This window comes from Talpa occidentalis, unplaced genomic scaffold (assembly GCF_014898055.3).
Source record: "Talpa occidentalis isolate TD23 unplaced genomic scaffold, MPIMG_talOcc4v2.1 talOcc4.10, whole genome shotgun sequence".
In the NCBI taxonomy this organism is placed as follows: Eukaryota; Metazoa; Chordata; class Mammalia; order Eulipotyphla; family Talpidae; genus Talpa; species Talpa occidentalis.
The window spans coordinates 22,678,394-22,703,740 of record NW_023600993.1 but is presented as its reverse complement, the minus strand read 5'-3'; the positions used below and the strand labels follow the sequence as shown (position 1 = coordinate 22,703,740).

Here is a 25,347-nt window from a genome sequence, read left to right as displayed (position 1 = left end):
CAGTGCTTGTAGAAATAAATAAATACATAAATCTTTAAAAAAAAAAAAAGTTTAAAAAAAAAAAAGATTGATCAGAGAAATAGTCAAAAAGTTTAATAACACGTGGACCTTCAGAGTCCCAGCGTGACTGTGTAAATCCCCACACGGGTTCAGACAGTATCTTAATAGCTAAGGCAGGCAGGGTGAAGGGAGGAAGGAAGGTCAGTTATGGAGTTTCCTGGGGAAGGCACACAGATTTAAGTTCTGCCTTCTCCATTAAAAAGAAATAAGGGGGGCCTCCCCGGTGGCGCAGCGGTTGAGCGCTGGGTTGCGAAGCTGCCCGCAGCCTCTGCAGCGCCGGTTCGAACCCCGGCTGCTCCCGGGCCACCGGCGAGGGTCCCACATGGCGCACAGACCTCTCCTGCCGCCCGCTGCTCCCCTCAGCAGTGTACTTCTGTCCTTCTGCCTGCTCTGCTCCCCGCTCTGGCTCTGGTGAATTCTCTCACCCTCCCGCGCTTCTGACTGTACCCAGTGCTTGTATAAATGAATGAATAAACAAAAAAATAAATAAATCTTTAAAAAAAATGAGATTAGGTCTCCTGCATATAGTGAGGGAGATGCACTTGCAGAGGAAACTCTCCATGTAATTGTGTTTTTCAAGAGCAACCTCCATTCAGCCTTTCGAACCCCTCCCATAAAATCAAACTTTTGCCAAAAAGTCTTGTCCGGGGTTGGCATATTCTTCTCCCCTGCAATCTCAAATTATTTTCCATCTGTCATTGCTTTTAAAAAAAAAAAAAAATCTGAAACTGTCAGTCGAAGTAGACAGTGAATGTGGAAAAGGTGGACAGGGTTTGCTTCGTGACTTTTTCTGCATAAACTGCAAAACCACTAAGTGAGGCAAATAGGCTCAGCTATGAATAGGAACAGGACACAGGAAGCTGACCTGAGTATTTTTGCTTTATTTAATCTAATAAACATTTTATTTATATAAAAGCCAAAAAAATGCATAGGATGAAAATAAGTGCTTGAGACATTTGATATAAAAAGAGTATATAGCATTCACATTCCTATTTTAATACATGAGTACTGTGAAGTGTTCCATAAAAGAATAAAACTTTCCCTTTATGCATAGTAGTATTTTTAGGAAATACAGAATGTAGTCTTGGTCTTTTTCTTGCATAATAAAAACAAACAAACAAGCCACAGTATCATCTGATACGACATTCCAGTTTATGCTGATGAGCAACCAGAAATGATAAAGCTTTTTTGAATCTTGGAAGATCGCATTCAAGGACCAGTATTCTAAACATTCACCACTAGAGGTCAATGAGCAACAGCTATTGGGATGGCATCAACAAGCCTTAAAGAGCACAGAATTTTTGGACATTTCTAAGGCACTGCAGCCAAATTGTCCTTATTTCTTTCATCTCACGGCAACTGAGCTATATGCCTAGAAAGTTCTACCTCACCCCAAACTTCAGCATGTCTGCGAAAACCCCAATAAAATGAGACCTTCCAAAATCCAAATCAAGTTGATTTGCTCACTCTCAGTCCTTTGCTAATATTTCTATTTGGCTGAAAATAAGTAGCTTCAAAAACATTTTTTTATAAAAAAAAAGAGATTGTTATTTGCAGCATTAATACATGTGTGGATTAACAGGTTTCCTATGGAGTATTAAAGCTTTGTTCTTGGCCCCTGTGGATACCTATTTCCTAACTGCAAATGGGACAATGGTGTCCTGCATTCAAGTCCTCACTAGCAAATTCTGCAAAGGCTGGTATGCTGGAGAGACCATAGCTGTGATGTCAGCCCAGTGGAAGACAAGGCTCCTGTCCCTAATGTGGTAGGCATAGCTCTTATATCTAAGCCCTGTGGTAGGCTCACAGAGACCACTTAGAGGAGGCTCCTTTAGTCCGAAAAGACCAGCTCCAAATCTTAACACCAGGTCAGGTGGAGGGAGGGATCCGAATTATATTACACAGCCAGAGATTGACTGCTTCGATGCACAGTTCTTACAAGGGACCTTGGTTAAAGGCAAGTTTAATTCCTGGTGGGAGTGGGCAGTGAAAAATGCCAATGTTCATAGCGAGAAGTGAAGCAGCTTTGAGTGTCCTCATGTTTTGTGAATGGTGTGGACCGGAGGGAACTGGAAACCGTCTGCTATCTATCCTCACCTGGGGATCCAGATCTTTTTTGCAAAATCTTCAAATATTTAAAAAGTGGCTCATTTGTGAAGTGCTCTGCAGGCCAAGCAAAGCACAAGTTCAAGAGTGCCTGAGGAAAAAGTCTTGCCTGTGCAGTAAGGTGCAGCTCAAATCCTTTCACTATGTTTCTTGAGTATTCAGGAGCCCAGAAAGATGGGCTCTACTGGCGTTTGCAAAGAAAGCTTCAGACTCAAACCAAATGTATGAAAAATCATACAACAAAGCCTGCAGGGGAGATTTTTCCCCTTATAGGACAGGGAGAAGGGCGGGGAGTGAGAACAGAAACATGGGCATTGTGAGGCGGAGAGGGATTTTTTTGTGTGGTTTAACAAAAGAACAATCTCTCATTAGTAGAAGGTGTGGCAATTTCATGAGTGGAGAGATCTGGTCTGATGTTTTTTTCCCCCGCAGCTTGATAAAGTGAAAAATGGGGCTCAAAATTTTTAAGTGACTAGAGATGGAGTAGAGTTTCCAGCTAGTTGAGGAAGGTAGTTTGAAGTTAAAGTGGAGCTTGAAGTTCAAGTGAAAAGTCCAGGAGATAACACTGGCACACAGGCACCTCCAGACCTGGTGCCCAAACAGACTGTCTTGACTACCACAGCCAAGGAGGGACCCAAGTGCAGGGAATAATTGTATAGCGAAGCAAGTGCAAAGGGGCCACAGTGAACTCTGAGATGCAGAGTCTCTCTCCTAATGCAAAGCCCCCCTCCTAATGCAAAGAACCACTGTGTGCGCGATTGACAAATGCTAATGTGAAATGAATCCCTTCCTTCTGTGCTCTGTTCTGGAGCTCTTCAAGCAAACCAATTTCCTGGGAATATTTGATCTTTTTCCTTGTCACCTTCCAGAGTATGGCTGTATATATAGATATGACATATATAGATATATATAAAACATAGCTATTCCATATTTATATACACGCATTAATAAAGTGCAAATGTTATTGGCTATTGTAAAAATCAATCTCATTTCCTGAGGAAGTGCTAACAGCTTATCCTATGACAATGTCAAAGGCATTGAATGCTTTGTGTCCCCCCCTCCCTGCTGTCTTCTTGTTTCTGCTCAATCCCCACAGATTCCAGGGAGGGGAGGGACCCCTGGGTTTCCAGGAAGCATTGGTTCAGGGGCAGCTTCCTGCTGCCTCTGGTCTTTGGTGATGGAGTGGCCTCTTTGGGCTCGGCCCAGCCTGCCCAGGAAGAGCTATTTGGTAGTGTTTAGCGAGCCATCTTCAGGAATCTTCTCCTCGGAGCAGCTCCTTCCGGAGAGTCTGTCCATGTGGTCCAGCTCGCTGAAGCGCTCTGCCACGCACTGGGCCGTGAGCCGGGCCTCTGGGTCGTGGTCCCAGCACTCGGTCAGTGTCTCGCACACCATCTGGATGCCCTGCAGAGGGAGAGAAGTGCACAGGCAGCTTGAGCGGGTGGGCTCATGGCAGGAAGGGGGCCTGCTGACCTCGTCCCTGCAGAGCAGGTGGGGTGGGGGGAAGAGAAGAGCCAGCGCCTTTAGCTGGTTCTGACAAGAGCGCCCTCTCTACAAGGCGATCAGTCCCAAATGGCCTGCAGGGAAGGTGCAGGGGCTGCCGCTGCCCTGGCCCCCATCTACTCCAGTGTCATCGCATCACCATAGGTCTTGAAATGGAGAGACAGCACAAGGACCTTCTGGGGGCTTCTGGAGTATAGCAGAACCCCAGCCCGCAAACGCCTACAAAATGGCCCCTGATATCATTTCATACCTTTCTATTTTTTAAAAAAGTAATTTTAGGCTTTACTTTTTAGGGCCGTTTCAAGTTCACAACAAAAGTGAGTGGGAGACAGAGGTTTCCAAACTCAACCTCTCCCACCATCAATGTCTTGCCTTGTGGCACACTGTTGAGCCAACACCCACACGGCCTTATCAGCCCCAGTCCATGGTTCACATTGGGGAACATGCAACAGGTCTGATGAGTACCCACCACGATAGTATCCCACAGAATAATTCCTCTGCCCTCAAAATCCTTGTGCAACACCTGGTCACCGCACCTCTCCCCTCCGCCCCCACTCTGCTCAGCCAGCCTCTGGCACCTATGGATCTACGATCCCTATGGTTTTGCCTTTCCCAGATGTCTTAGAGGTGGAAACATATGCACATCACTGTGTCAGCAGGGCTGATTCCCCAGAGTCCAGGAGTGCAGGCTTTCGTTTCCTTTCATAAAGTCCATGTGATTTGGGGAGTGACTTGGTAGCAGCATCTGACCTGCTGAGGAGGCTCTCTCTCTCCAACATCATCAATCAGACTCCAAGAAACAGCTGAACTCATAGGTCAGATGTGGGGTTCAGGCCAACCCCACAAATGTCCCATTCAAAAGACCCACCCAGGAAATGCCATCCCATACAGTGGCAAGGGTCTTCTCTCCCGGCCTTAACAATAGCAAATATTTTTTTCTATTACCTCAAGTGCTTTTGGGAAATAAAATAGCAGGGGGTAAAGAGAGCCTAAGTGATGGAAAGCATGTGTTCCTGCCAATTACAGGAGTACCAGTCCCTGGAGACCCCTCACACAGGTGGCCCAGGGGGCTTGCATGAATGCCAACATGCACTTTGCTCATTCACCCTCTAATACCAAAATCTTTCTCCACACACCTCTCCCCCCACCCTGAGTGAGTACATGATGTTGAATTAATTGTATAATTCACCTAATTGACGGTATTGATTGATGGCCTGTTAGAGTGGAGTGTTATTGTTGGTACACAAGTAACATTTATTTTATTCTGGCACTGTAATTACAGGCAGTAAATTAAATTAAATATTAAGCATTAACTTGAAATCAATAGGGCAACAAATCTCATTAAGAGAAAAAATGTATTATGCAAATTCTTTCCAGAATTTTATCATCATGAATAATGGCTTCATTACAAGAACTGTACAGGAGAGGAGGCAACAGTTTGAAAGAAACACCAGTGCCTCGTGATTTCAGAGTTCATGGGAAACAGTCTGGCCTTTTCAGAGTCAGACTCTTTGCCCAGGACCCCAAGGAAGCCCCAGGACGCCACGCCTGGCTCATGCCACCCCCCAACCCCCAACTTCATGAGGGTCTGTCACTGGCCTGAGACCAGGACTGGCACAGCTGGGCTTCTCGTTCCAATCTGTTTTGCAGCCTGGGCCTGGTCTGGGGTTCCAATTCTTAGCTCTGCTCTTAGGAAAGCCTATGGCTAAGCCCAGTCTTCACTAGATAAAGGAATTCCCCTGAGGCAGCCTATAACAGGCTTCACCTTTTTTTTTTTTTTTTTTTTTTACGATTTATTTATGCATACAGGAACTGGGGTATAGGCCAGAGGTGCGGTGGGGGGGGGGGTGGGTGGTGAGAGGATTCACCAGAGACAGAGTGGGGAACAGAACAGGCAGACTGACTGAAATACACTGCTGAGGGGAGCAGCGGGCGAGACAGAGATTTGCTGCACCATGTGGGTCAGCCCCTGGCCGGGGCTCCAACTTGCGCTGCAGAGGCTGTGGACAGCTTCACAGTGCTGTGCTTAACCCCTTGCGCCACCAGGGAGGCCCTAACAGGCTTCACCTTTCTCTCTCAATAGAGAGAACAGCTGAGTGGTGAGAGGGCTATGCTGCTCCCACTCGCTCCCCCCTGGCAGACTGTCCTGGTCTCATAAACCATCCTTTCTTCTTCGACCACTGCCTGAGGAGAGGCCCCCACACCAAGAATGTGGACCCTGCTCCCGGAAAGCCCAGCTGTGGATGCTTCATCTACCGTTTCTTGAAAAGAAAAGTCATGGGGACATTCCCCACAGACTTCCTGTTTGTTCTCTTGCATTCTCCTTTTTTCTCTACTTTGTTAGTCCAGAGCGAGGAGCCAGCTCCTCCTTCCCGGCTCTCTGTACCTCAGGCTTGAGCAACAGGGCTCACCACTTACTCCTGCTGGCTGACAAACTACGTGTTGCTCACTCTAAGTATTTCCTTCCAGCACTGAAGATTCCCAGAAGAAAACATTTGGAACCCACTGGAAAACATTTGGAACAAAACATAAACTCCCCACGAAAAGGCATGGGGGTGAGTGGAAGAGGCTGCTAACAAAATACAGGATTCTAGAACCAAGGGGGCTGGGGCCTCGTGGCAAACGCCCTCCCAGGGATGACCTGTGAGCCCTCTGGATGCCAGGCCTTCCTGCTGGTTGGCGCTTCCAGGCCAGGGTCATCCCAACTTAGTGAAATTTTCTTTATGAAACAAGACCTAATAGGATCACAGGACACCAAGGGACGTGCTCTCACACTGAAGTCCATTATCACTATTTCTCTCACCCGTAAGGAAACATTGGATGAATTTTATTTGACCTGGAAACAGTCACTCCTTACCTGATGATTGAGCCAGGAACTGGGAATTTCTGGTCGTCCTCGATCTCTCAACACGTTGTCCTTCATGCTCTCGACACAGGGATGTTCTCGCACTTTGGAACCAAACGGGGGCTCATAATCTTTCACCTCTGTTAAGAAAGCAGCACAGGGAGTGAGTGTAAGTTGGGGAAATGAGTGTGTTGAATTGTCTGGCTGGGCAATGTCAGGCTCTTTATGTCAAAATACATCTGTGGTTACTCCAAGAACAAGTCTTAATAACAGTGGTTTAAAATAAAAAGGAAGGAGCAGGGGAGCTGGAAAGTATTGAAAAAATGCTTATTGATGTTTACTATGAGCTCTGCACTATACTGAGAGCTAGGGGCAGAGTGGAGAAAAGGATCAACAAGGTCTCTGAGCTGACATCTTAGCGCATTTAAAATACACCTTTTTCCTTCTGGCTCATTTCACTGAGCATTGTTCCTTCTAATTCCATCCACATTGCTACAAATGGCATGAGTTTATCTTTTTTGATTGCTACATAATATTCCATTGTGTTTCACTTATAGCAGGAATATAGGGGAATCAAATAAGACATCAGTATAAAAAAATAACAGTACAAAACACAACAAAGCAAAAATAGACAATTATAAATCAGACATCCTGCAGGGGAAGAGAAGGGAAAGGGATCAGAGGGAGGAAGGGAGGAGCACAGGAGACTGAGGTGATGGTGCACAGGTGCATTGAAGGAAACTCTATGGGGACTACACCTGAGGGGATGGGGGAAGCAAATATTGTTTAAAAAATGAACAATGATGTAAAGAAAATAAACAAAAATGATTTAAAAATAAAAATTTGATTTAAGAATTAAATTTAAAATTGATTTATAAATAAAATAAAATAAAATGAAATACACCTTAACATCTTAACTGGGGGACATGGCCTGGAGGGGTCAAAACTGGTTCTTAGGAGGGGGAGGGGGAACTCAAAAATATTACAACGGCTTGTGGTCCTACAACGGTCCACAGACTTAAACAGGTTTAATGTGTGCTGTTAAATTTCATGGGGCTATTCATCCAGAAAAAGGACTAAAATTCTGATACAGACGAACCTTGAAAACAGGAACCTAAGTGAAATAAACTAAGCACAACAGGGAATCTTGTATGATTCTGCTTATATAATAATAGCGCTTAGAGTAGGATTCAAAGACACTGAACCAGTACTCTATCCAGGGTACTGGTTTCTAGCGACTGGGGCACAGAAGGATGGACAGACAGAATAGTTTAATGGACACAAGATTTCAATTGGGAAAGAGAAACAATTTCAATAAATGGATAATGATAATGGTTGCACCATAAATGTACCTGTTAGTGAATTATATATTTAAAATTGTTAAAAAGGTGAAGGTTATATTTTGCCACAGGGAAAACATTTCATGGGGAGTGGTGATTTAAGTAAAAATATCTAAAATTGTCTACAATAGCAAGGATAAAGAGTTGAGAAACAGTTTTAATAGGATGATAAAAAAGAGATTAAAAATAATATCAACAAAATTTAAAAAGATAATTTTCCTTCAATGATACATGTTATAAAGAAAATACTAGAGGGTGATGTTAACTCTTCATTAAGGCTTCAGGTTTCAACTAAAGCTTCTTGAACATCCTCTGAGCTATTCAGGGTTACATGTCCTGGGCAGAGCTCTACATTAGCATGTATCATGTTTTAAAATAATCACCTGCTTCTCTGTCTTCCCTAACTAGACCCTGAGTATTCTAGAGCAGATACAGAGTCCCTTTTTCATATGTGTTCTCCTAGCATCTACGGCAAGGCCTTGCATACAATAAGATCCTAAGAATGTTTTGTTGAGGAATGAATGAATGGGTGGATGGATGGATGAAGGAATGGATGTCAAATCCGGTCCAAAGAGGTGGTGTGTAAAGTCTGGGCAAATATTAAAAATACAGTAACTCAAGTGGGACTAATAGACATGTCAGTGCCAATGTAAAGATAGAAAACACTGCAGCACTAGAACATGTCTGGGCTGAAAGGAGACTGGCTGGATTCAGTGTTTTTTCTCCAAAAAAAGTGGGACCTTTGGCCATTAGCTTCAAAATAATCTTGTTCAATGAGTGAAACTTTCAATAATTCTCCCTCCCAGGCTAAGAATTACAGAAGTTTTTATGGCATAATGAATGTTTCAAAAGGATGGCTTTCTTTGTTCCCACCCACCCCTTTTCCCAGAATCTGACTTGCATTTCTATCTTCTTTAGTCTCATCCAAATGGAAAAGCTGCCAGGATATTTTTTTCCTAGTTTGAAAATCAGGGAAAGTTGGAATGGGGACCTCCCATCACACAAACCATCCTCCATGTGTCTACTTTTGGCTTCGAGTACCCACAATCACTTTACACTGTTCTTGGGGTGAAACTTGATTTGCATAATCTTATTTTTTTCTTCCATTTCTCCCATTTCTGACAAGTATATTTTTAAGGCCCCAGATAGAGGCTGGTTTGTGTCTTGCAATTTCCTGCTCAGTGCTTAAAATTGTGCCTTATACACAGCAGACATCTAGTAAATATGAGTTGGGCAGAATTCAAGCAATGGCAGAGAACTGAGACCAGAGCTAGTTGCCAGGAAAGGTAGAATAGAATGACCTCCATGCTCCTCTCCAGTCATCTTGTATACAGTGAAATCAAATAAGACATGCCCTGTCAGTACCAGACCTTGAAGTATCTAAGTGACAGAACGTAGTAGGACACGGTTTGTATATGATGTATATTGCTCCTTGGGTACAAGTCAGTGCACTGACTATTTCCAACTGCTTTGGCTGCTCTAGCAGGCAGGGTTGGTCCCCTGCTCAGCTCCCTTTACTGTGTCAAGAGTACCAGACCCCCACTGGGTCCTAGGGGCTCACACCTGCACCCTCTTTGAAGGATTACCTTGGATGAAGGGCACTGCCTCATCGTATGATTTGTACAACTAGACAGCCTCACTCGTAGGGGCAGCCAATAACCAAGGACAAGGTATTTTGGGAGTTTGAAGGATATACTCTGCAGGGGATAACTGTGGGACAACCCCATGCCAGAGCTGTCCTGGAGATCTGGCTGAGGCTAACCTTCTCCTGAAACTACATTTCTGCTGCTCTCCTTTCACTTCCTGCTTCTCCTACTCCCTTCTTCTGAGATTGTCCTCAATAAATCATTGCACAAAATCTTTCTCAGACTCTATTTCTAGTGAACTTGTCTGACATAGCTGCTAAGGAAGTATTTTCTCCTCTCTCCCTAGATCTATGCCTCTGCTAAGCTGCTCCCTATGACCATGGCTGCAAAGCCACCCTGAGGAAGTCTCAATGGTGCCTCTTCTGAGAAACAGAAAGTAATAAACCATCAGCAATTCCCCCAGCATAGCTAATCTAATGCTCAGAAATGGGGTGAAGAGGATGGCCACAATCAGGGGAGGAAATTCCAGGATCAGAATCAATCCCGGCTATCAGTCGCATTGCTGTGATTCTTCGAGAACATAGCAAGGCCTCCGTAATTGAGATGATAACCTGGGGCCAATTTATTTCACTTCAAAGTCACATCAACCACAGTATTTACTTTAATTTTCTAAGTTCTGTGTGGACCAAAGTAGGATCCCACTGGGAATAGTGGAAAGTTCAGAGAGGAGGGCACTGGTTATCAGGTGTGAGAATGTTTTCTGCTCAAAAAAAAAGTAATGAATGCTCTTGTGGGAAAGAGGACAAAAGCAAAGATCCTTTCCCAGAATGAAGGGAACTGAATTACTTCCTATTTTTCCTAAAACCTTGGGATACTGTAATATTCCCTACGATTCCCAGTACTCCCAAGGGATACTAGGCCTGCTTCCCAGTGTTGATTTGTGGAAGATTCAGAGGGAAGTGAAGTCAATATAGTCTGAAAGAAGCTGCCAAAGGGACTGAGTGTGACCTTCAGTCTCTTACCTTCTTCCAAGTTTACAGCAGACAAGTTCAGGGTGATCAACCTGTCATGTTCCAATCCCTTCTTACTAAAGCAGCCTTTCAGGTTAGGACCAGCCTTGGGGCTTTGAAATACATGCATATTTTATGCTGAAATGTCTCTTGGGAAATGTCCTATTTATATAATCTATATTTTCCAATTTTTTTGTCTTAAGATTTTTGCAATTCTTTTCTTAGCTCTTCCTCCTCCTTTTAGAAGTGCCTACTGCCATCCAAGTTTTCTATAGCATGTCTGATAACATGGAGAAAGGTGACTTACACTGGGCAGATGCAAACTTAGAAAATCAAAGTATTAATAAATACTGTGGTTGATGTGACTTTGGAGATTAAGACTGGAAATGAAATAAATTGGCCCTGGGTTATCATCTCAACTACGGAGACTGCTATGTTCTCGAACATCTGCCATTCTTGGGCGTCCATGCGATGTGGACGATGGCACATGAGGACATTACCCTGGCGACCATTTCTTCCTGGAGCCTCAGCCCTTGTCAGAGTGCCTTGGCTTACCAAGGATATACACTCTGAGTCAGCAGGAGGTGGTGGCTTCAGATGTCTGGGTGGAAGACTGACCCAGGAGACTGTGATGGCAGGAGGCCAATGAACTGGGTGTGTACATGGTCCCTCCCAGGATGGAGCCTCAGGCATCAAAACCCAGAGAGTCCTGGGAGTGGAGCAGAGCTGGTGACTGGCAAAACATTGGTGGTCTGGGCCTCTGCGGCTCCTACCCGCTCCTGACTTCAGGCATCTAGAGGACGAGATACTTAACCTGCTTCGGCAAAATCCCCGAGTACAAAGGGCATATTTTTAAAATCCCTATTTCTTCATTTCTCATGTTAGTGCTTCAAATACTTTCATTTCAGAAAATGCATATGATTTAAACTACAAAATCACCAAGACAGTGGTGACAGAGAAATGCAAATTTCTCTCCCACTACTAGCCCCTAGTTTCTTTCACTACAGAGGCTCAGGTTGAATGGTGGGATTAACAGTGATTTAAAATTTTCCCTTATTGTATATGGAGGAGCACTTTTCTGTCTATTTTTATAAATGATCAGGTGTTTTGCTCTAAATACATTGGGGACTAAGGCTGTGGTAAAACACCATAGAAATGAATTACAGAAAGAATGAATCCCCCTTGGGTGCCCTGGCAACATCACACTGCTACTAATGGCACTAAACACCTACCCTTAGTTTCTGTTCTTACCCTATGGCAAATCCGAATCCCGCTAAGGATCAGCACCTTCCCAAGACCAGATTTGGAGAAGCTCTGGTAGAAATGTTTTATAAGGAACAGGACATGCAACTCGACATAGGAAATGAACACAAGTTATTCAACATATGTTAAGGGTTTCAAGTGAGTCAGAATGCTGAAGAACAGTCTTTAGAGATGTGACCCAACATTTCATTACACAGTTGAGAAAACCAAGGCCAAAGAGTGTACCAGATTCTGGGAAGAGTCCACGGCATTACTGTTACTCTGATGAAATGGCTTTGCCTTTTTAGGAAGATTTCATGCTTTCTCCTCTCTACCAAACATTGCAGTGAGTTCCCTTTCCTCGGATCAGAACAAGCACAGCTGGGGCAGCTCCAGGTGGGAGCAGACCTCGCCTTGGCTGCCTCCTAACCCCCTACCACCTTATGACCTGAGAGGGAAACCATATGGAACTACTGGACGGTTATGGTTTGTAATTTCTGTATTGCAAGCTGTCCAAGACAAAACAAAAAGCACCACAGTCACAAAGCTCGGTCCTCCCATGAGCTGCTACTATTTACTGACATTAAATCCAAACACTTGCCCATCCTGGGTTTGGGGAAGTAGGGAGGGTGGGTGGGGAAAATGAGATGCTCAATTTACACCACAGGCACCAGATCTCAGGAAATGGTTGGCAAGAAGGTTAAATGCAATATTTTCTAGAGTTTCTTTTTGAGCATTTGATCTAACAATACCCGGGTTCAGGCCTCCCTTCTGTGAAGAACTGCAGAGAGAGCAAGTAAAGAGGTAGTGTGGGTCATTCAGGGAGTGATAGATTCCTCTGGCTAACCTAGAATAAGAACCAATTTTAAAATGATTTGGAAGTATCTCTAAGGAACAAAAAAAAAAAAAAAGCAAAGAGTTGAGAGAGTAAGGCTGATATTAGCACTTAAAAAGGAAGTGCCAGTGGCATGCATCAGAATAGACTATTATTAGTTGTGTCTGTCCTGGCTCCATCATAACCTAGATGTGAGGACTTGGAAAATATGTCAACATCTTGGGCTTCAGTTTTCTTTTTTTTTTAAGGATTTATTTATGCATATAAGAACTGGGGTGCAGGCCAGAGGTGTGGGGGTGAGAAGATTCACCAGAGACAGAGTGGGGAACAGAACAGGCAGACTGAAATACACTGCTGAGGGGAGCAGTGGGCAAGACAGGAGAGGTCTGCTGTGCCATGTGGGTAGCTCCCTGGCCAGGGATCGAACTTGTGTGGCAGAGGCTGCGGAGATCTTCACAGTGCTGTGCTTAACCCCTTGCACCACCAAGGAGGCCCGGGCTTCAGTTTTCTTATCCACAAAATGAGAGCAGACATGCCTTCCCTCATTACTCTTTGGAGCAAGGACTTCAGGGCCACAGGCCACAGAGCCTTCGGTACCTACCCTTTTCGAGCACACTGGTCCAAACTGTAAGTGCGGGAGCCTAGGTGGGCTTGGGGCTTCGCCCTCTGAACCCCCTTATCCACAGATGGATGGGAGTTGGAAGATGAACACTCAGCTTCCAGGTGAGTTGGGTGGTATGAGGTGTATGCTTGAGACTGCACCCAGGGGCCTCAGCAGGACTGAGCTCGAGTCATCCTTAGAGGTGACCCGCTTCATTACACACCAGTTAATGTCTTCTCCTCTAATCTTCCTGCTCTTGAACTGGCATTTCCTAAAAACTATTCCCAAATAAATTCCTCACACTCAAATTCTTGTTCCAGAGTTCGAGGCACCTAACCCAATGCAGATGAGCACACAAGCAAAATTATTTACTCAAACTGAGTCCCTGTCTCACCCTTGGCCTGCTTTGAAGCCAGACGTCCTGAGGCCTAACACCTCAGGATTTCCTTGAGCGCCTCAAAGAAGAGGCCCTCTTTCATTCTTTTTAACTATATTTTTTCTTTTGTTTTTTAAATGGACAAATGAATTGTGGTAGATTCAAACAATTAAAATATAGGCAGCAGTGAAAACGAATGTGATACGGGCAATCACATGGCTGAAACTCAAACATCTCTATTTCCATGCTTAAGAACAAATGGCTCTTCTGACTCCCTTCTCCTGCCTTTCTCTGCAGTCTTTTCACTGATGGACGCAACCCCCACCCCAGAGGCCCTGGCAGCTTCTTTTCATTTCTCTCAGAAAGCTCTCCAGAGAAACTCGGCTTGCCTCTCACCCCCCAACTCTGCAGCACTCCGAGGGCAAGCCTCTGGGATGCAACAGTATTCCTCAGAAAGTCTGCATCTGGTACACAGCTGTTGTTTTGACTGTAGTTCCAACTTTACTGCACTGCACAGTTGTTGGCAGTTTTCCCTAAAACAGTACCCCTGTGTTTTATAACTGCCTTCCAAATGATAGTTCCCCGAAATCCAGGAGAATGTAGGGCTTCTCCTACTGTCTTCAGCCCTACTCTTTCACCTTCTGATTTTTTTTTTTCTTTTCCCTTTTCCTTTCTTTGGATTCTTTGGCACTTTTTTGTCTCATGATTGCAGCAAGCTGACCACATACTCAGGAGCCTTCCTGGGGGCTGCGTTGCTCCTTTTGTTTAATACTTGCTCAGCTGGCTGTTGTGCGTCAGCTAGTCAAGGCCTGAAAAGCTAGGGGTTTGGAAGTCGTCTGCCTGTGGGCAGGTTTGGGCTGGGGGTGACGTGAATATTGTGCCTGCTGACCTCTCCAAAACACCCCTCCACCATTGCCTCGGCCTTCATCTGCCTCTGCTTCCCACTCATCACACAAACACTCGAACCAACACCAAACAAACCCCAAGCCTGACAGAGATTTCTTTGTGTGAGAGAGAGCCCTCTCTGGGTTTGTCCTTGCTGAAGGGTTATTTCATGAATTTTCTGTCTTTATAAAAGTGTAAAACACCAATCACCACCTTCTGTTTTGTTCTCTCTTCGACTAAACTCTAAGAGACCCATTTTCTGAGTTTTCCTTCATATTTTTTCAGACAATCCACATGTCTGAACTAACACCTTTTGTCATTATCTACCCCCTTGCTCTGCTTTATCTTTCTAAAATCATCACACCCAGCTTCTCCCACCTGAGATCTTACTAGATTACCTATTTGCCCATTTCTTGTCTTTCTCTAAAATTAGCTCTTCACTAGACTTCCTGTGCCTTGAGGGCACAGACTTATTTTTCAGTGCTATATCCCTAGCATTTTGAATAACACCTGCCAAATGATAGGCAGTCAATAAATATTTGTTCAGTGAAAGAATGAATGCATGTATCTTCTGAGAAAGAATGAATGAATGTATCTTCTGAGAAAGAAGGTTAGGGGAGTTATTTCAGACTTTGAGGAACTGAGACTATCATGTGCTCCAGTCTTTAACAGCCTAGGGATTCTGTTAACAGATTCACTCAGATTACAGAGAGGAAAGTCCATCACTGAGGCTCTCAGAAGTGAAGCCATTACTGAATGTTCCTCTAGCGTGTGACTGTTTTGCCAGGACCTTCTACAATAGAAAGGCTTCATGTCAAAGGCCAGGATGCATGAACAAGCATTTGCTACCTCTTCATAATTATAATAGTAATGGGAAGCATCGCTGCTGCTTGCAAACTGTTCTCTATCACTCAGGCCCACACCATACCAGGAGGCAAAAGTCAGTGGCTAGAGTAAAAAACCAGGCTTTGAGGCCTGACTCCACAGCTTTCCCCCTCTTGAAGACTTGGTGTTCTCCTCTGTGCAATGGGGCTAAGCCAGTAACTACTTTAGAGAGTTCTGGAAATGGCACTGAACCATGAAGTAGGTGCTCAAGTAATAGTAACTACTATTCCTTCATGCTTTCTTCTTCTGGACAAAACCTATTTCTACCAGAAAGCGGTTCCCTTTGGCCACATTTTTGCAGTTACTACAATCTATCTCTTGTGCTCCTAGAAATTTTGTGCTGATGGAGCTGTTCCAGCAGCTTCAGAATGATGCTATTATCTGTTTACAAATTCTCCCTGATAAGAGTGAAGCTTCTCCAGAGTAGCGCTGTGTCCTCATGTTCCCCCCGGTGCTGCAATGCAAGAGGCTGGCTGAGCAAAAAGCAACTAAGAGATCACCTCTGAGTCTGACCCTTCCTTCCACAGCTAACCTAACCCTCCGTGCCTGACCCCACTGTTGCACTCCCTTCAGCCAAGATGGCCTGGCCATCCCTGTGCCTCTGTCTAACTGTGCTGTACTAATTACAGCCAAACTCCTTTGCCTGTTGAAAAGCCTGTGTCAGCATTCCTGTCCCAGTAAGCAGCATGGGAGATCCTAGAGCCAGCACTTGAAAGACTTTCATGATGATGAATGCAGAATGAGAGATGAATCTGGAGAGGGAAGCAAGGTATGGGTCTTGCACCCATGTGAAGAGTTTGGGATCCACCCTAGGAGCAGAATGGAGTCACTTAGAGAGAGGAAAGCTGGGATTTTTGCATTGCCTGCAGCTCTGTCCCCTGAGGCTTGCTTCCTGCTTCCTTCAGTTAGGTGTTCTGCACTCAGAATGAACTGATGGAATAGAAGATGTTCTATGTCGCCAAGTAAAATAGCAACCAGTAGGCCAGTTCTTGCATGCATAAATAAATCTTAAAAAAAAAAAATAGCAACTTGTAAACCAGCACACTAAGGAGAGCATAGTCCACAATTTCCTTTTTGGAAATAAGACCGTCAATGAAGACAGTAATTACCCAGGTTGCATTTTCAGTCACAGAAAAGATTTGCTTTAACTTAAGGAAACCCCTTTTCCATTCTGCCTTTCTTAGACCTTGTAAATTAAAATGACCAGTAGCAGAAATCGGTATGTCTTATTTGTAAGGTAAGACATGTGTCCACATATGCAAACTTTTAGGAAGTTAAGGAAAAAGTTAGTTTGTATCAGTAGATTGCAGGTTCTTGAGGGCATGATGTGTGTGTTTCTACAATAGGAAGGAGAGGGTGCAGCCTCTTCAGGTAATATGTACTTTTGAAGGGAATAAAAGAAAAATCTCTGGAATTAAGACTAGGTTAAAAATAGATCTTAAATTTTTTTAAATGTACCAAAAGAAGAAAAAAATTTCAAAAGACGGGAAAAGAAGAGGCCTACTTGGTGAGTTCAAGCACTTGACCAAGTGAAGGTCTTTCTGTTGGACCAAAATGAGGATAGAGAAATAACTTTTGGCTTCTGCAGCCGGAGCGGAGATGAGAGAAACAGGACTGTGGGCTTAAGATCAAACAAAACATGGACCGGGATGGGATGGCCTCTTTCCGGTTCCCCCAAAGCCGTCTGTTCTTATCCTAAAGGTTATGAAAGATATATTTTTTTTGAGACTAGCTGAACAAATGAGATCCTGTTCCTTCCTTGCGAAAACCTGTTTATACTGTATCCGTTTTTAGACCTTGCAAAAATCGGTGAACTCAGTTCTTCCCCATTAGCCCAATTCTTCCACACTCAGCAAATATCAACAGGAAAGGGCTTCATTCATTGATAACAATGAAAGCAGGAGCTCGCAGGCCCTTAATAAGCTGGCTGTGCTGATAGAGGGAAAGACAGACACATTCTCCAGCTCATGTTTGTAGAATAACAGGTTTGAAAGCAAAGGAAAAGATACCAAAATTTAGGTAAATTTATTCTGACAGTGACAACAGCATCGTCTCTCACACGGCTCATACCAGTCAAAGGATGCATTTTGGAACTGTCAAAGCTTTCAAGCAGAAAATTATTCTCGGTTGCTGAAACTTGGTTAAACAAATTTCACTATGCAAGGAAAAACCAAGTTACTTTTGGAAGTGCTGTGGGGGTAGAAATTTCAAGTAGGAAACCAGAAAATAACCATGCCAGTCACGTGCCATCCCCATGTGGGGAACCCAGGGAAGGAGGTGCTGGTGCAGTTAGAAGGTCAGTGGCAGGAGGTGACCTGGACTCATTCTGGAAAGTAAACAAAGCAAATTCTAAAAGGGATGAGGAATTCGAACCAATGACAGTGCCAATTAAATCCACCTGAGCAAAATGTTGAGTAGCTTGGCCCAGTGGCCAAAGCCACAGAATAAATATTGAAAACATTGGATGGCCATAGCATAACAGAACATCCATAATTCCATGCTGATCTAAACACATAATTAAATGAATAAATAACAGGGGGTGACAGAGAATGGACAGATCTCCCTTTCAGTAGCTGACCTATTAAGTATAGAAGGAACAAAATAATTAGAAAATCATTGTTAGGCAAACATTACAATAATAATTGTTGCCGGCAAGAATTATTGATCCTAAAATTAGCTGTTTATACAAGTATAATAAGAAACATGTCCAGTATCCTTAACAAGAAAGTGTTTTGTATCTTTAGAAACAGAAAAAAATAACTTCTCACAAGATACATATTCATTACAAGTGGAAAGATAGTGTCTTTACAGGGAGCAAATCTAGCATACACCTTTTTGATCAAATGGCATATTGAATGTCATCAGTAATCAGGCACCTCAGCAAATGTGGGCCCTGCTACAAGGCGTAAGAAGGGCAATTATTTCTATGATATTCTTGCTTACAATGCATGATTGCAATCTAAGCATGCAAAAACAGGAACTCTAAGTGAGCCCATTTAATAAATTATTACTTAAATTCTTCACAAGTGTCAAGCTCATGAAAGATAAAGACAGACTGAGAAGTGCTAACAAGTTGGAGACAATAAGAGGCCAATGATGTCAAATATAATGAGGGATCTTGGGTTGGGTCCTGTTCCAGAAAAGGACATTCCTGGGGACTTGGCCATTTGAAAAAGTTCTATAGATTAATTAAGAGTGTTGTGCTAATGTTAATTTCCTGGTTTTGACAGCTGTGTTTAGAGTTTAGGTAAGATGTTAACATTGGAGGAAAACTAGGTGATAAGTATATAGGAACTCTATCATAATTTTGTAACTATACATCTAAAATTATAACCAAGAATTATAAAATTGGAGAGAGTTGGCTTGATTCAGGAGCCAGCGAGGACCAGGTTGGGATCATAACTGTCCCAGGGGAGACCTAAGACCTTGACAGAAACTACAGAGTCAGAAAAGGACAGAGAATTTAGATCTCAGACATTCTCCATGAAGATTAGGGGACAATAGTCTCTAAAACAATAACACTCCTCTATGCCCCTGAGGAATACTGCCTGACCTGTCTTCACTAGATATTTCAAAAACTAAACAGGTACATCAAACCATTCTGCTTGTTTTGTCCAATAAAGGAAAGTCCTATCCATAAAAGCCTATTTTGACTCAAAACTTTCTCTTGGACCTTGCAATTCTTAAAAATCTTAACATAAAAAATAAAAATAGATGCTTCTGTAAAGCATCAGTAGAAATAATTCTTATAGATAATGTTAGTGTTCATCTATTGCAACATATTTAAACATTTGTGGAAAGACATGTCAAGAGAAAAAGAATTAAACTTAAGAAGATAGAAAATGTTATTTTACAAACATGGCTTTCTACTTGAAAGCCAGGATTTTTTTATTTTAGCACAATTCCTAATTGTTCTGGAATGACTGAAGACAACCAGCTCCCATTGGGAGATTAACTCTTTTGTCACCCTGAAATCATTCTGAAGCAAATAAATGACATCACGTTGGGAATGCATCCACTACTCCAGAAGGGTGGTCCCCACATACCTCCCACTGCATTGCAGCGAGATGTCATTTCCCAGAGCACCAGAGCCATGGAGTAGACGTCTGTCTGTTTGAAGGACTCAACATTTTCCAAATTCATCCTGGACTCAAGGACTTCGGGGGCCATGTATCTTGCAGTTCCCACCTAAAGCAAAAACAGAGGTTGACATTCATCATTTAACACCAGCTACATTTTTATTTTCAAAATACAGTTGATGTTGGTCCCCAACATGTGCAGATGACCTTTAAAAAGTGCCATGCTCTTTTAAATAATGAGACCTGTGCAGAAAGGTACAGCTCATGTAATTACTTTTAAAAATAGATGTTCTCTCCCTGAAAACCCTTTAGAGAACATAAACAAAGCATGCCAACGTAAGGAAATGCCAGACTCCAGAGCCTCCTTATCCAGCCCCATGATATACGTTATCACATAATAAAATAACATAACCTGGGATACAATAACAGTGATACTTAGATGTTTAAATTTTTGTCTTTGCAAATGAAATTATCTTCTCATCCCCAAAACTCCAAGAATTATGGTGAAAACAGCAATAAAAATAATTGCCATTAGTCTTGGTCACTTAAGGATGATCTTAATCATCTATGCTTATCCTGTGGCATATTCTATTCTGCCAAGGATGTACAATATCATAACATCTCTACTAAATCAAATCACATGAAAGTATTTCCTCCATAGAAGGCCAAATCTGGATCGTTTTATAATTTAATGGTCATTCTGTACCATCATTTTGATGACTATTAATGTGAAAACACTGGGATCCATGAGGAAAAAAGGAAAAGATATTTCTAGTTTCTAGGGAGGGAATCACTGAAAAGGCTTCTATTAAGCACATACAACTTGACCAACTACATGAAGTCTTGCCTTCCCAAGGATCTAAGGAAGGTCAAGTGAGTTGACAGTCTCATCTCAAGGAATGGTTCTTATTAGCATGTAATAGAAGAAATTTTTCTTTTTAATAGGTCATTGCATGACTCATGACCCTGGAGGATTAGTCTGCACATGTTTCAAGATGTTTACCTCCAGTGTTCGTGCAGCCTGAGCCAGAGGGTCAGAGCTCGTCCCGCTACTAGATAGGAAAGCCACAGGGTGCTCCAGACCCATGCTAATACAGTCAGCCTTCTGATATGTGAAAACACAGGACCCATCACTCATGAAGGATAGCGTGGAAATTTCTACTTACTTTCCAAGTGCTTCATAGCTAAAAAAGTTTCTATTTGAATCTTTGAGATGCTTCAAAAGGTAGAATAGTTCATTACTCACACAATAAATATGTATTGGTCACGTTCACTCTTAAGGCTTTGTTACATGTGACTAAATGCGGTAGATTTGGGCTTCAAAGAGATTGCCTTCTAGAATGGTTAGAAAAAGATAAAAACCCCAGCAATATAAATAGTCCAAAGAAAGTGCTGAGAACACCCATAAGAGGTTGTGCGGGAAGAAGAACAGTGTCTATAGCAAATAACGCACAAATGGAAGCGAAAGGAGGGCTGACATAGAGGAAAAATGTCTATTCTGGATAGGGAAGGATTAGACAAAATAGGAGGAGAAATGTGATTTATTAGTCACGCACCCTAGAGGTGAGAGCAGTGGTGCAAAAAGTGAACTCCCCATTTTGGCTAATTTTCTGACAAATGTCCAGGGTGTAGCACCATTGGAGACAAAAGACATAAGGATCAAAGGTAGGATGGGCCCAGGAATACGATGCAGGGGAAACCCCAGACGACTCACCTGCCCACTATTGGCCAGATCATCCACCGACAGAGTAGGGTCCAGACGCAGGGAAAGCCCGAAGTCACACAGGCAGCAGGTCAGGTCGTTCTTCACAAGGATGTTGGAGCTCTTGAGGTCCCGGTGCACAATGGGCATCTTGGGCCTCCCGCACAGGGTGTGGTCGCTGTGCAGGTGTGCGATGCCCCGCGCCAGGGAGCTGCCCAGCTTGCGCAGGTCCTCCCAGCTGATGACATGCCGCGTGAGGTACTCCTGGAGGTTGCCCTTGGCGTGGAAGGCAGTGATGAGCCAGTACTGCTTCCCCAGCTCTGTCTTGCGCTCCTCGGCCGTCAGGAACTGGAGTATGTTCTCATGCTTCAGGTTGATGTCCGAGAAGATGTCCTTCTCTGTCTTCCAGGAGGCGTACTCCTCATAAGGGAAGATCTTGACCGCCACGGTCTCGAACTGCTCAGAAGTGTTCTGTTTGAGCTTGGCCTTGTAGACCTCGGCGAAGCGGCCTTTCCCTACCAGAGTGTCCAGCTCAATGGGCAGCAGCTCCGTGTTGTGGTTGATGTTGTTGGCACACGTGGAGCTGATGTCGGAGCGGTCATCTTCCAGAATAATGGCAAGATGCTCGCTGAACTCCATGTGCTTCCGCGGCTTGCTGGTCTCCCAGGAGGGGCTCAGCTTCTGGCGCCGGTGAACGCGGTAGCAGTAGAAGGCCACAATGAGCGCAATGGTGATCCCCAGTGGAGGCAGGAGGCTGACGCCAGTGACTTGGAATATTACTAACCACAAGTCAGGGTTGGTTGTGGGAACATCTCCTGGGAAAACAAAACAAGGAAGAGAAAAATTTGGGTTCATAGCTGTGCACTGGGAGTAAGTGGGGCCACACCACATACCGCAGGCATCTTTATGTTTTAGCCTCTGTGTAGATGTGGGTGATATATTGTGAATTTTCATTCCAGGAAAGGAAACTAACTAGTGGGCACTTGTCCAGTCTTCCTGCCTCTGGCCATCCATTCAATGTCCCCTCAGACTTCAACTGAAATGTCACTCCCTAAAGGAAATCTTGGGAAACTTGGGGAAATATTTGATTTATTCTCAAAGCCCTAGACATATTTCTGTGTAACAATTTAACACAATGAAAATTAACTATTAGATAACAACCATTAAATAGCAGTGATATCTTACTGCTTTCCTATCTGACTTTCTCTTTTTTCCCTGGCCCCAGCAGACTGAAAACTCCATGCTGGGTGGGACCACCTCTTTCTCCTCACCACTGTAAACTGCACCTAGCACCTGACACGTCTTCAGTAAGTGCTGAATACATGAACAAAGCATGTACAAAGTGCTAAGCTCAAGGCATTGCAGGAGGCTTTGGGACTATGGAAGGACAACCTGTGTGCAGAAAACTGCATATGTGGTGCGTGGGGAGAAGCAAGAGCCTGTCACAGTTACGCCACAGTCTTTTCCCTCTTCTACACTCCCACCTGTCCTGTTGCGGTCAACTTCAGGCTATCCTTGAACACCAGCTCTGGGCCTATCGGGGATGGGGATGGGGAGGAGAATTTATGGAAATGACCTCTCTGGAAGTCAATTACTTCATATCCACCCAATATTGCTCTTTTCAGGATGTATGTGATTTATAGTTTCAAAGAACAGGAATATTTAATCGTAACAGAATTGTATGTATAAAGGTGAGAAGTTAAAGAAGGAAATGTAGCCAGTCCTCTGACTTAGAGCAGTGATGCAGGCAGGCCCTAGGGACTGATGAAAGAGTCGTTAGCATCAGTTATTTAATTACGGTGTTTTGTACATCAAACTTTGGTTCATGTGCTGGCCTGGGTTGGCTCTGGTTAGAGAGTTCTCCTCTTGTGAAGAGGGACATGGAGGCAGTTCTTTCTGCCTGCTTGTGTCTATGCAAGTGTCCTTTATTCTTCTATCCCTTTTCCTAATAAACCTGCTCCTTAAATATAAAAAAAAAAAAGACATGGATAGAATTTTTCAATGGGTGGGGGACAGTGAAAGGCAGTTACATTTCAGTGGGAGCTTTGTGCTAATCTGTCTCCATCGGGCATGAATGTCAGAATTCTATTGCTTAATACCCCATTGACCTTTCCTCAAAGGTATCCATTAATGAGCAGGTCTCATGCTCAGATGCTAGATTCATTCAATAAGTAGCACTACTGGGTGCCTTCTATGGGTAAGGCACTGTCCTCAAAGAGGAATTTGGGTTTGTATACAAATGCCTGGCAATATATGCCAGTCTTCTGGCATTGCATAGAAGGCCCAGAAATTTATGCCAGCTAAGTGTTTGTTGAAGACACCTTGGCAAGGACCGACATTGGTCCTTGCCTAATGGCGTTAACCATCTATTGGCCAATGAAGAGTGGGAAAAAGGAATGTTATGTTAAAAATAAGGATGTGATATAGCAGGTGCACATGCTGATTCTTAAGGAACATCTAAAACTTATATAATGTTGTAATATAAAGGTACTTCTAAATGACATGGGTGAGGGCAGAGCAGAAGTAATAATATATGATCTGTTTAAGGAAGATAATTCTCCCAAGCTGACAACTCTGTACAAAGGAACAGAAAGGAAAAAGGTCAAAGTGGGTACATTACCTAAATTGTCTTGGACCTTACTTAAAGCACAGTGGACACTGAAACTAGTGCCATGTCACTTTGGAGTGTTTACATTTCTTATGATTCAGTATTAAGTTCTAAGGGGAAATACCAACTTTCATTGACTATTCTAGACAAAACAAACCAACAACAAAAAAAAACCAAAACACCTTAGGTCTCTTTGTCATTAAAAATTGGAAAAGTAACCACTAAAATGAGAATTTCAGCAACCAAGAAGAAAGAAAAAGCACTATTTTGGGGGAAGATACAGTAATACATACATTAACAAGAAAAAGAAAAGGTATACCATTAGGTGACGGTCTCTTGAAAACTCAAATTTACTCACCCTGGGGAGGCCAGAATAGAACAAAGAGACAAGCAGGGCAAGGGACAGAAGTGGTGGGACAAAGCAGTGAGAGAAAGTATCAGAAATGCAAAATGAAAAAAGGAAAGCCCTTGTGGAGAGGAATGGACTGTTCCTGTTACCCAGCAAAATAGAAGCCAGGAGAGCAGAACTCAGGGGGCCCATGAAATAATATGCAGGTGCAAGAACAGAAACAGCATTCCCTCTCTGTAGCCCTGCCTCTATTATCTGAAGTATCCAATGAAAGCATTTGCTTCATGTACCCAACCTGTCAGTGAAATGTCTCATAAGCATTGATTGGTCCGATTCTCTGATGGCTATTACTCCCATAAGAACGCAAGCTCAAAATGGGTGAAGCAGACCTATTTTCATCACAGTAAACCCAGCACCTGCCTGACTTTTCAATTTTAAAGAGCTGATTTAAAACAGAAAAGAAGAAAGGAAGAAGTTCATGCAACAGAGATCATAACTGGCCCAGAAAGCCTAAAATATTTACTATCTGATCCTTTATAGAAAAAGTTTGCAGACCCCTTTAGAGGTGTTATTTTTATAACCCATAAAGCTACACTGCCAGAATTTGGAGAGACTACATTTTGGTCCAGTGTGAATATTCTCTTTCACATATAATCACAGTTAGAGAAAATTAACTAGTAGCTGCATGATTACTTAGCTGCATCTCCATTTCCTTAAGAGAGCATAACATCCAAATACATGTTCATTTATCACTGGTAGTTTTAATTCCTGTTTATATGTGAAACTATTTGTTTTAGACTAAATGATATGTAAAAATCGAAAATCCCCTGAAATTTATAGAAACCAAAGCTCTACTTCCCCCCCCCAAATTTCCTGTGATTTCTTTTTGAAAACCTACATATAAAAACTTGGTGGGGAGGAGTTATTGAATAACATCTGTCAATCTTGAAACTTCAAAGAGATGGTGAAAAACCCGAACAATAGCAAGCCTGGCAGAAAGGAAGCTTTGGGATGTGGTTTTATCTAAACAGAAACCACCCACACACTCTCGCAGGATTAACCCTTCTGCTGCCATTAGAAAAAACAGCAGTTATACATGTAGGCACAAGCCAGCACTTCCTTTACTTAAAGAACAGCAGGAAGGATTTGTTTTCATCAATCCCCAATTACACAGAAACTCATAAATCAAACATTTAGTGTCTACCTGGCTGTGCACTAACAGTTTTATGTAATTTTTAAATTTAATTGATAACTCTTATGAGGTAGATGGTGCTATTATGATAGTCCCATTTTACAGATATGAAAGCCAATGTCAAAAGTTTAATTAATTTCCCAAGA

General features: G+C 43.1%; 1 protein-coding gene across 1 annotated transcript in view; it reads right to left on the bottom strand.

Moving 5' to 3' along the window:
* Positions 1-928: 928 nt before the first annotated feature.
* TGFBR2 (transforming growth factor beta receptor 2) overlaps positions 929-25,347 on the bottom strand; it is an 89,151-nt gene continuing 64,732 nt past the window's right edge. Inside the window, exons 4-7 of the mRNA XM_054692910.1 lie at positions 21,065-21,867; positions 19,318-19,459; positions 6,524-6,651; positions 929-3,567 (exon numbers count right to left, since the gene is read on the bottom strand). Of these exons, the coding sequence (XP_054548885.1) occupies positions 3,388-3,567; positions 6,524-6,651; positions 19,318-19,459; positions 21,065-21,867 (1,253 nt within the window). The 3' untranslated portion in view covers positions 929-3,387. The remainder of the gene's footprint in view (positions 3,568-6,523; positions 6,652-19,317; positions 19,460-21,064; positions 21,868-25,347) is intronic.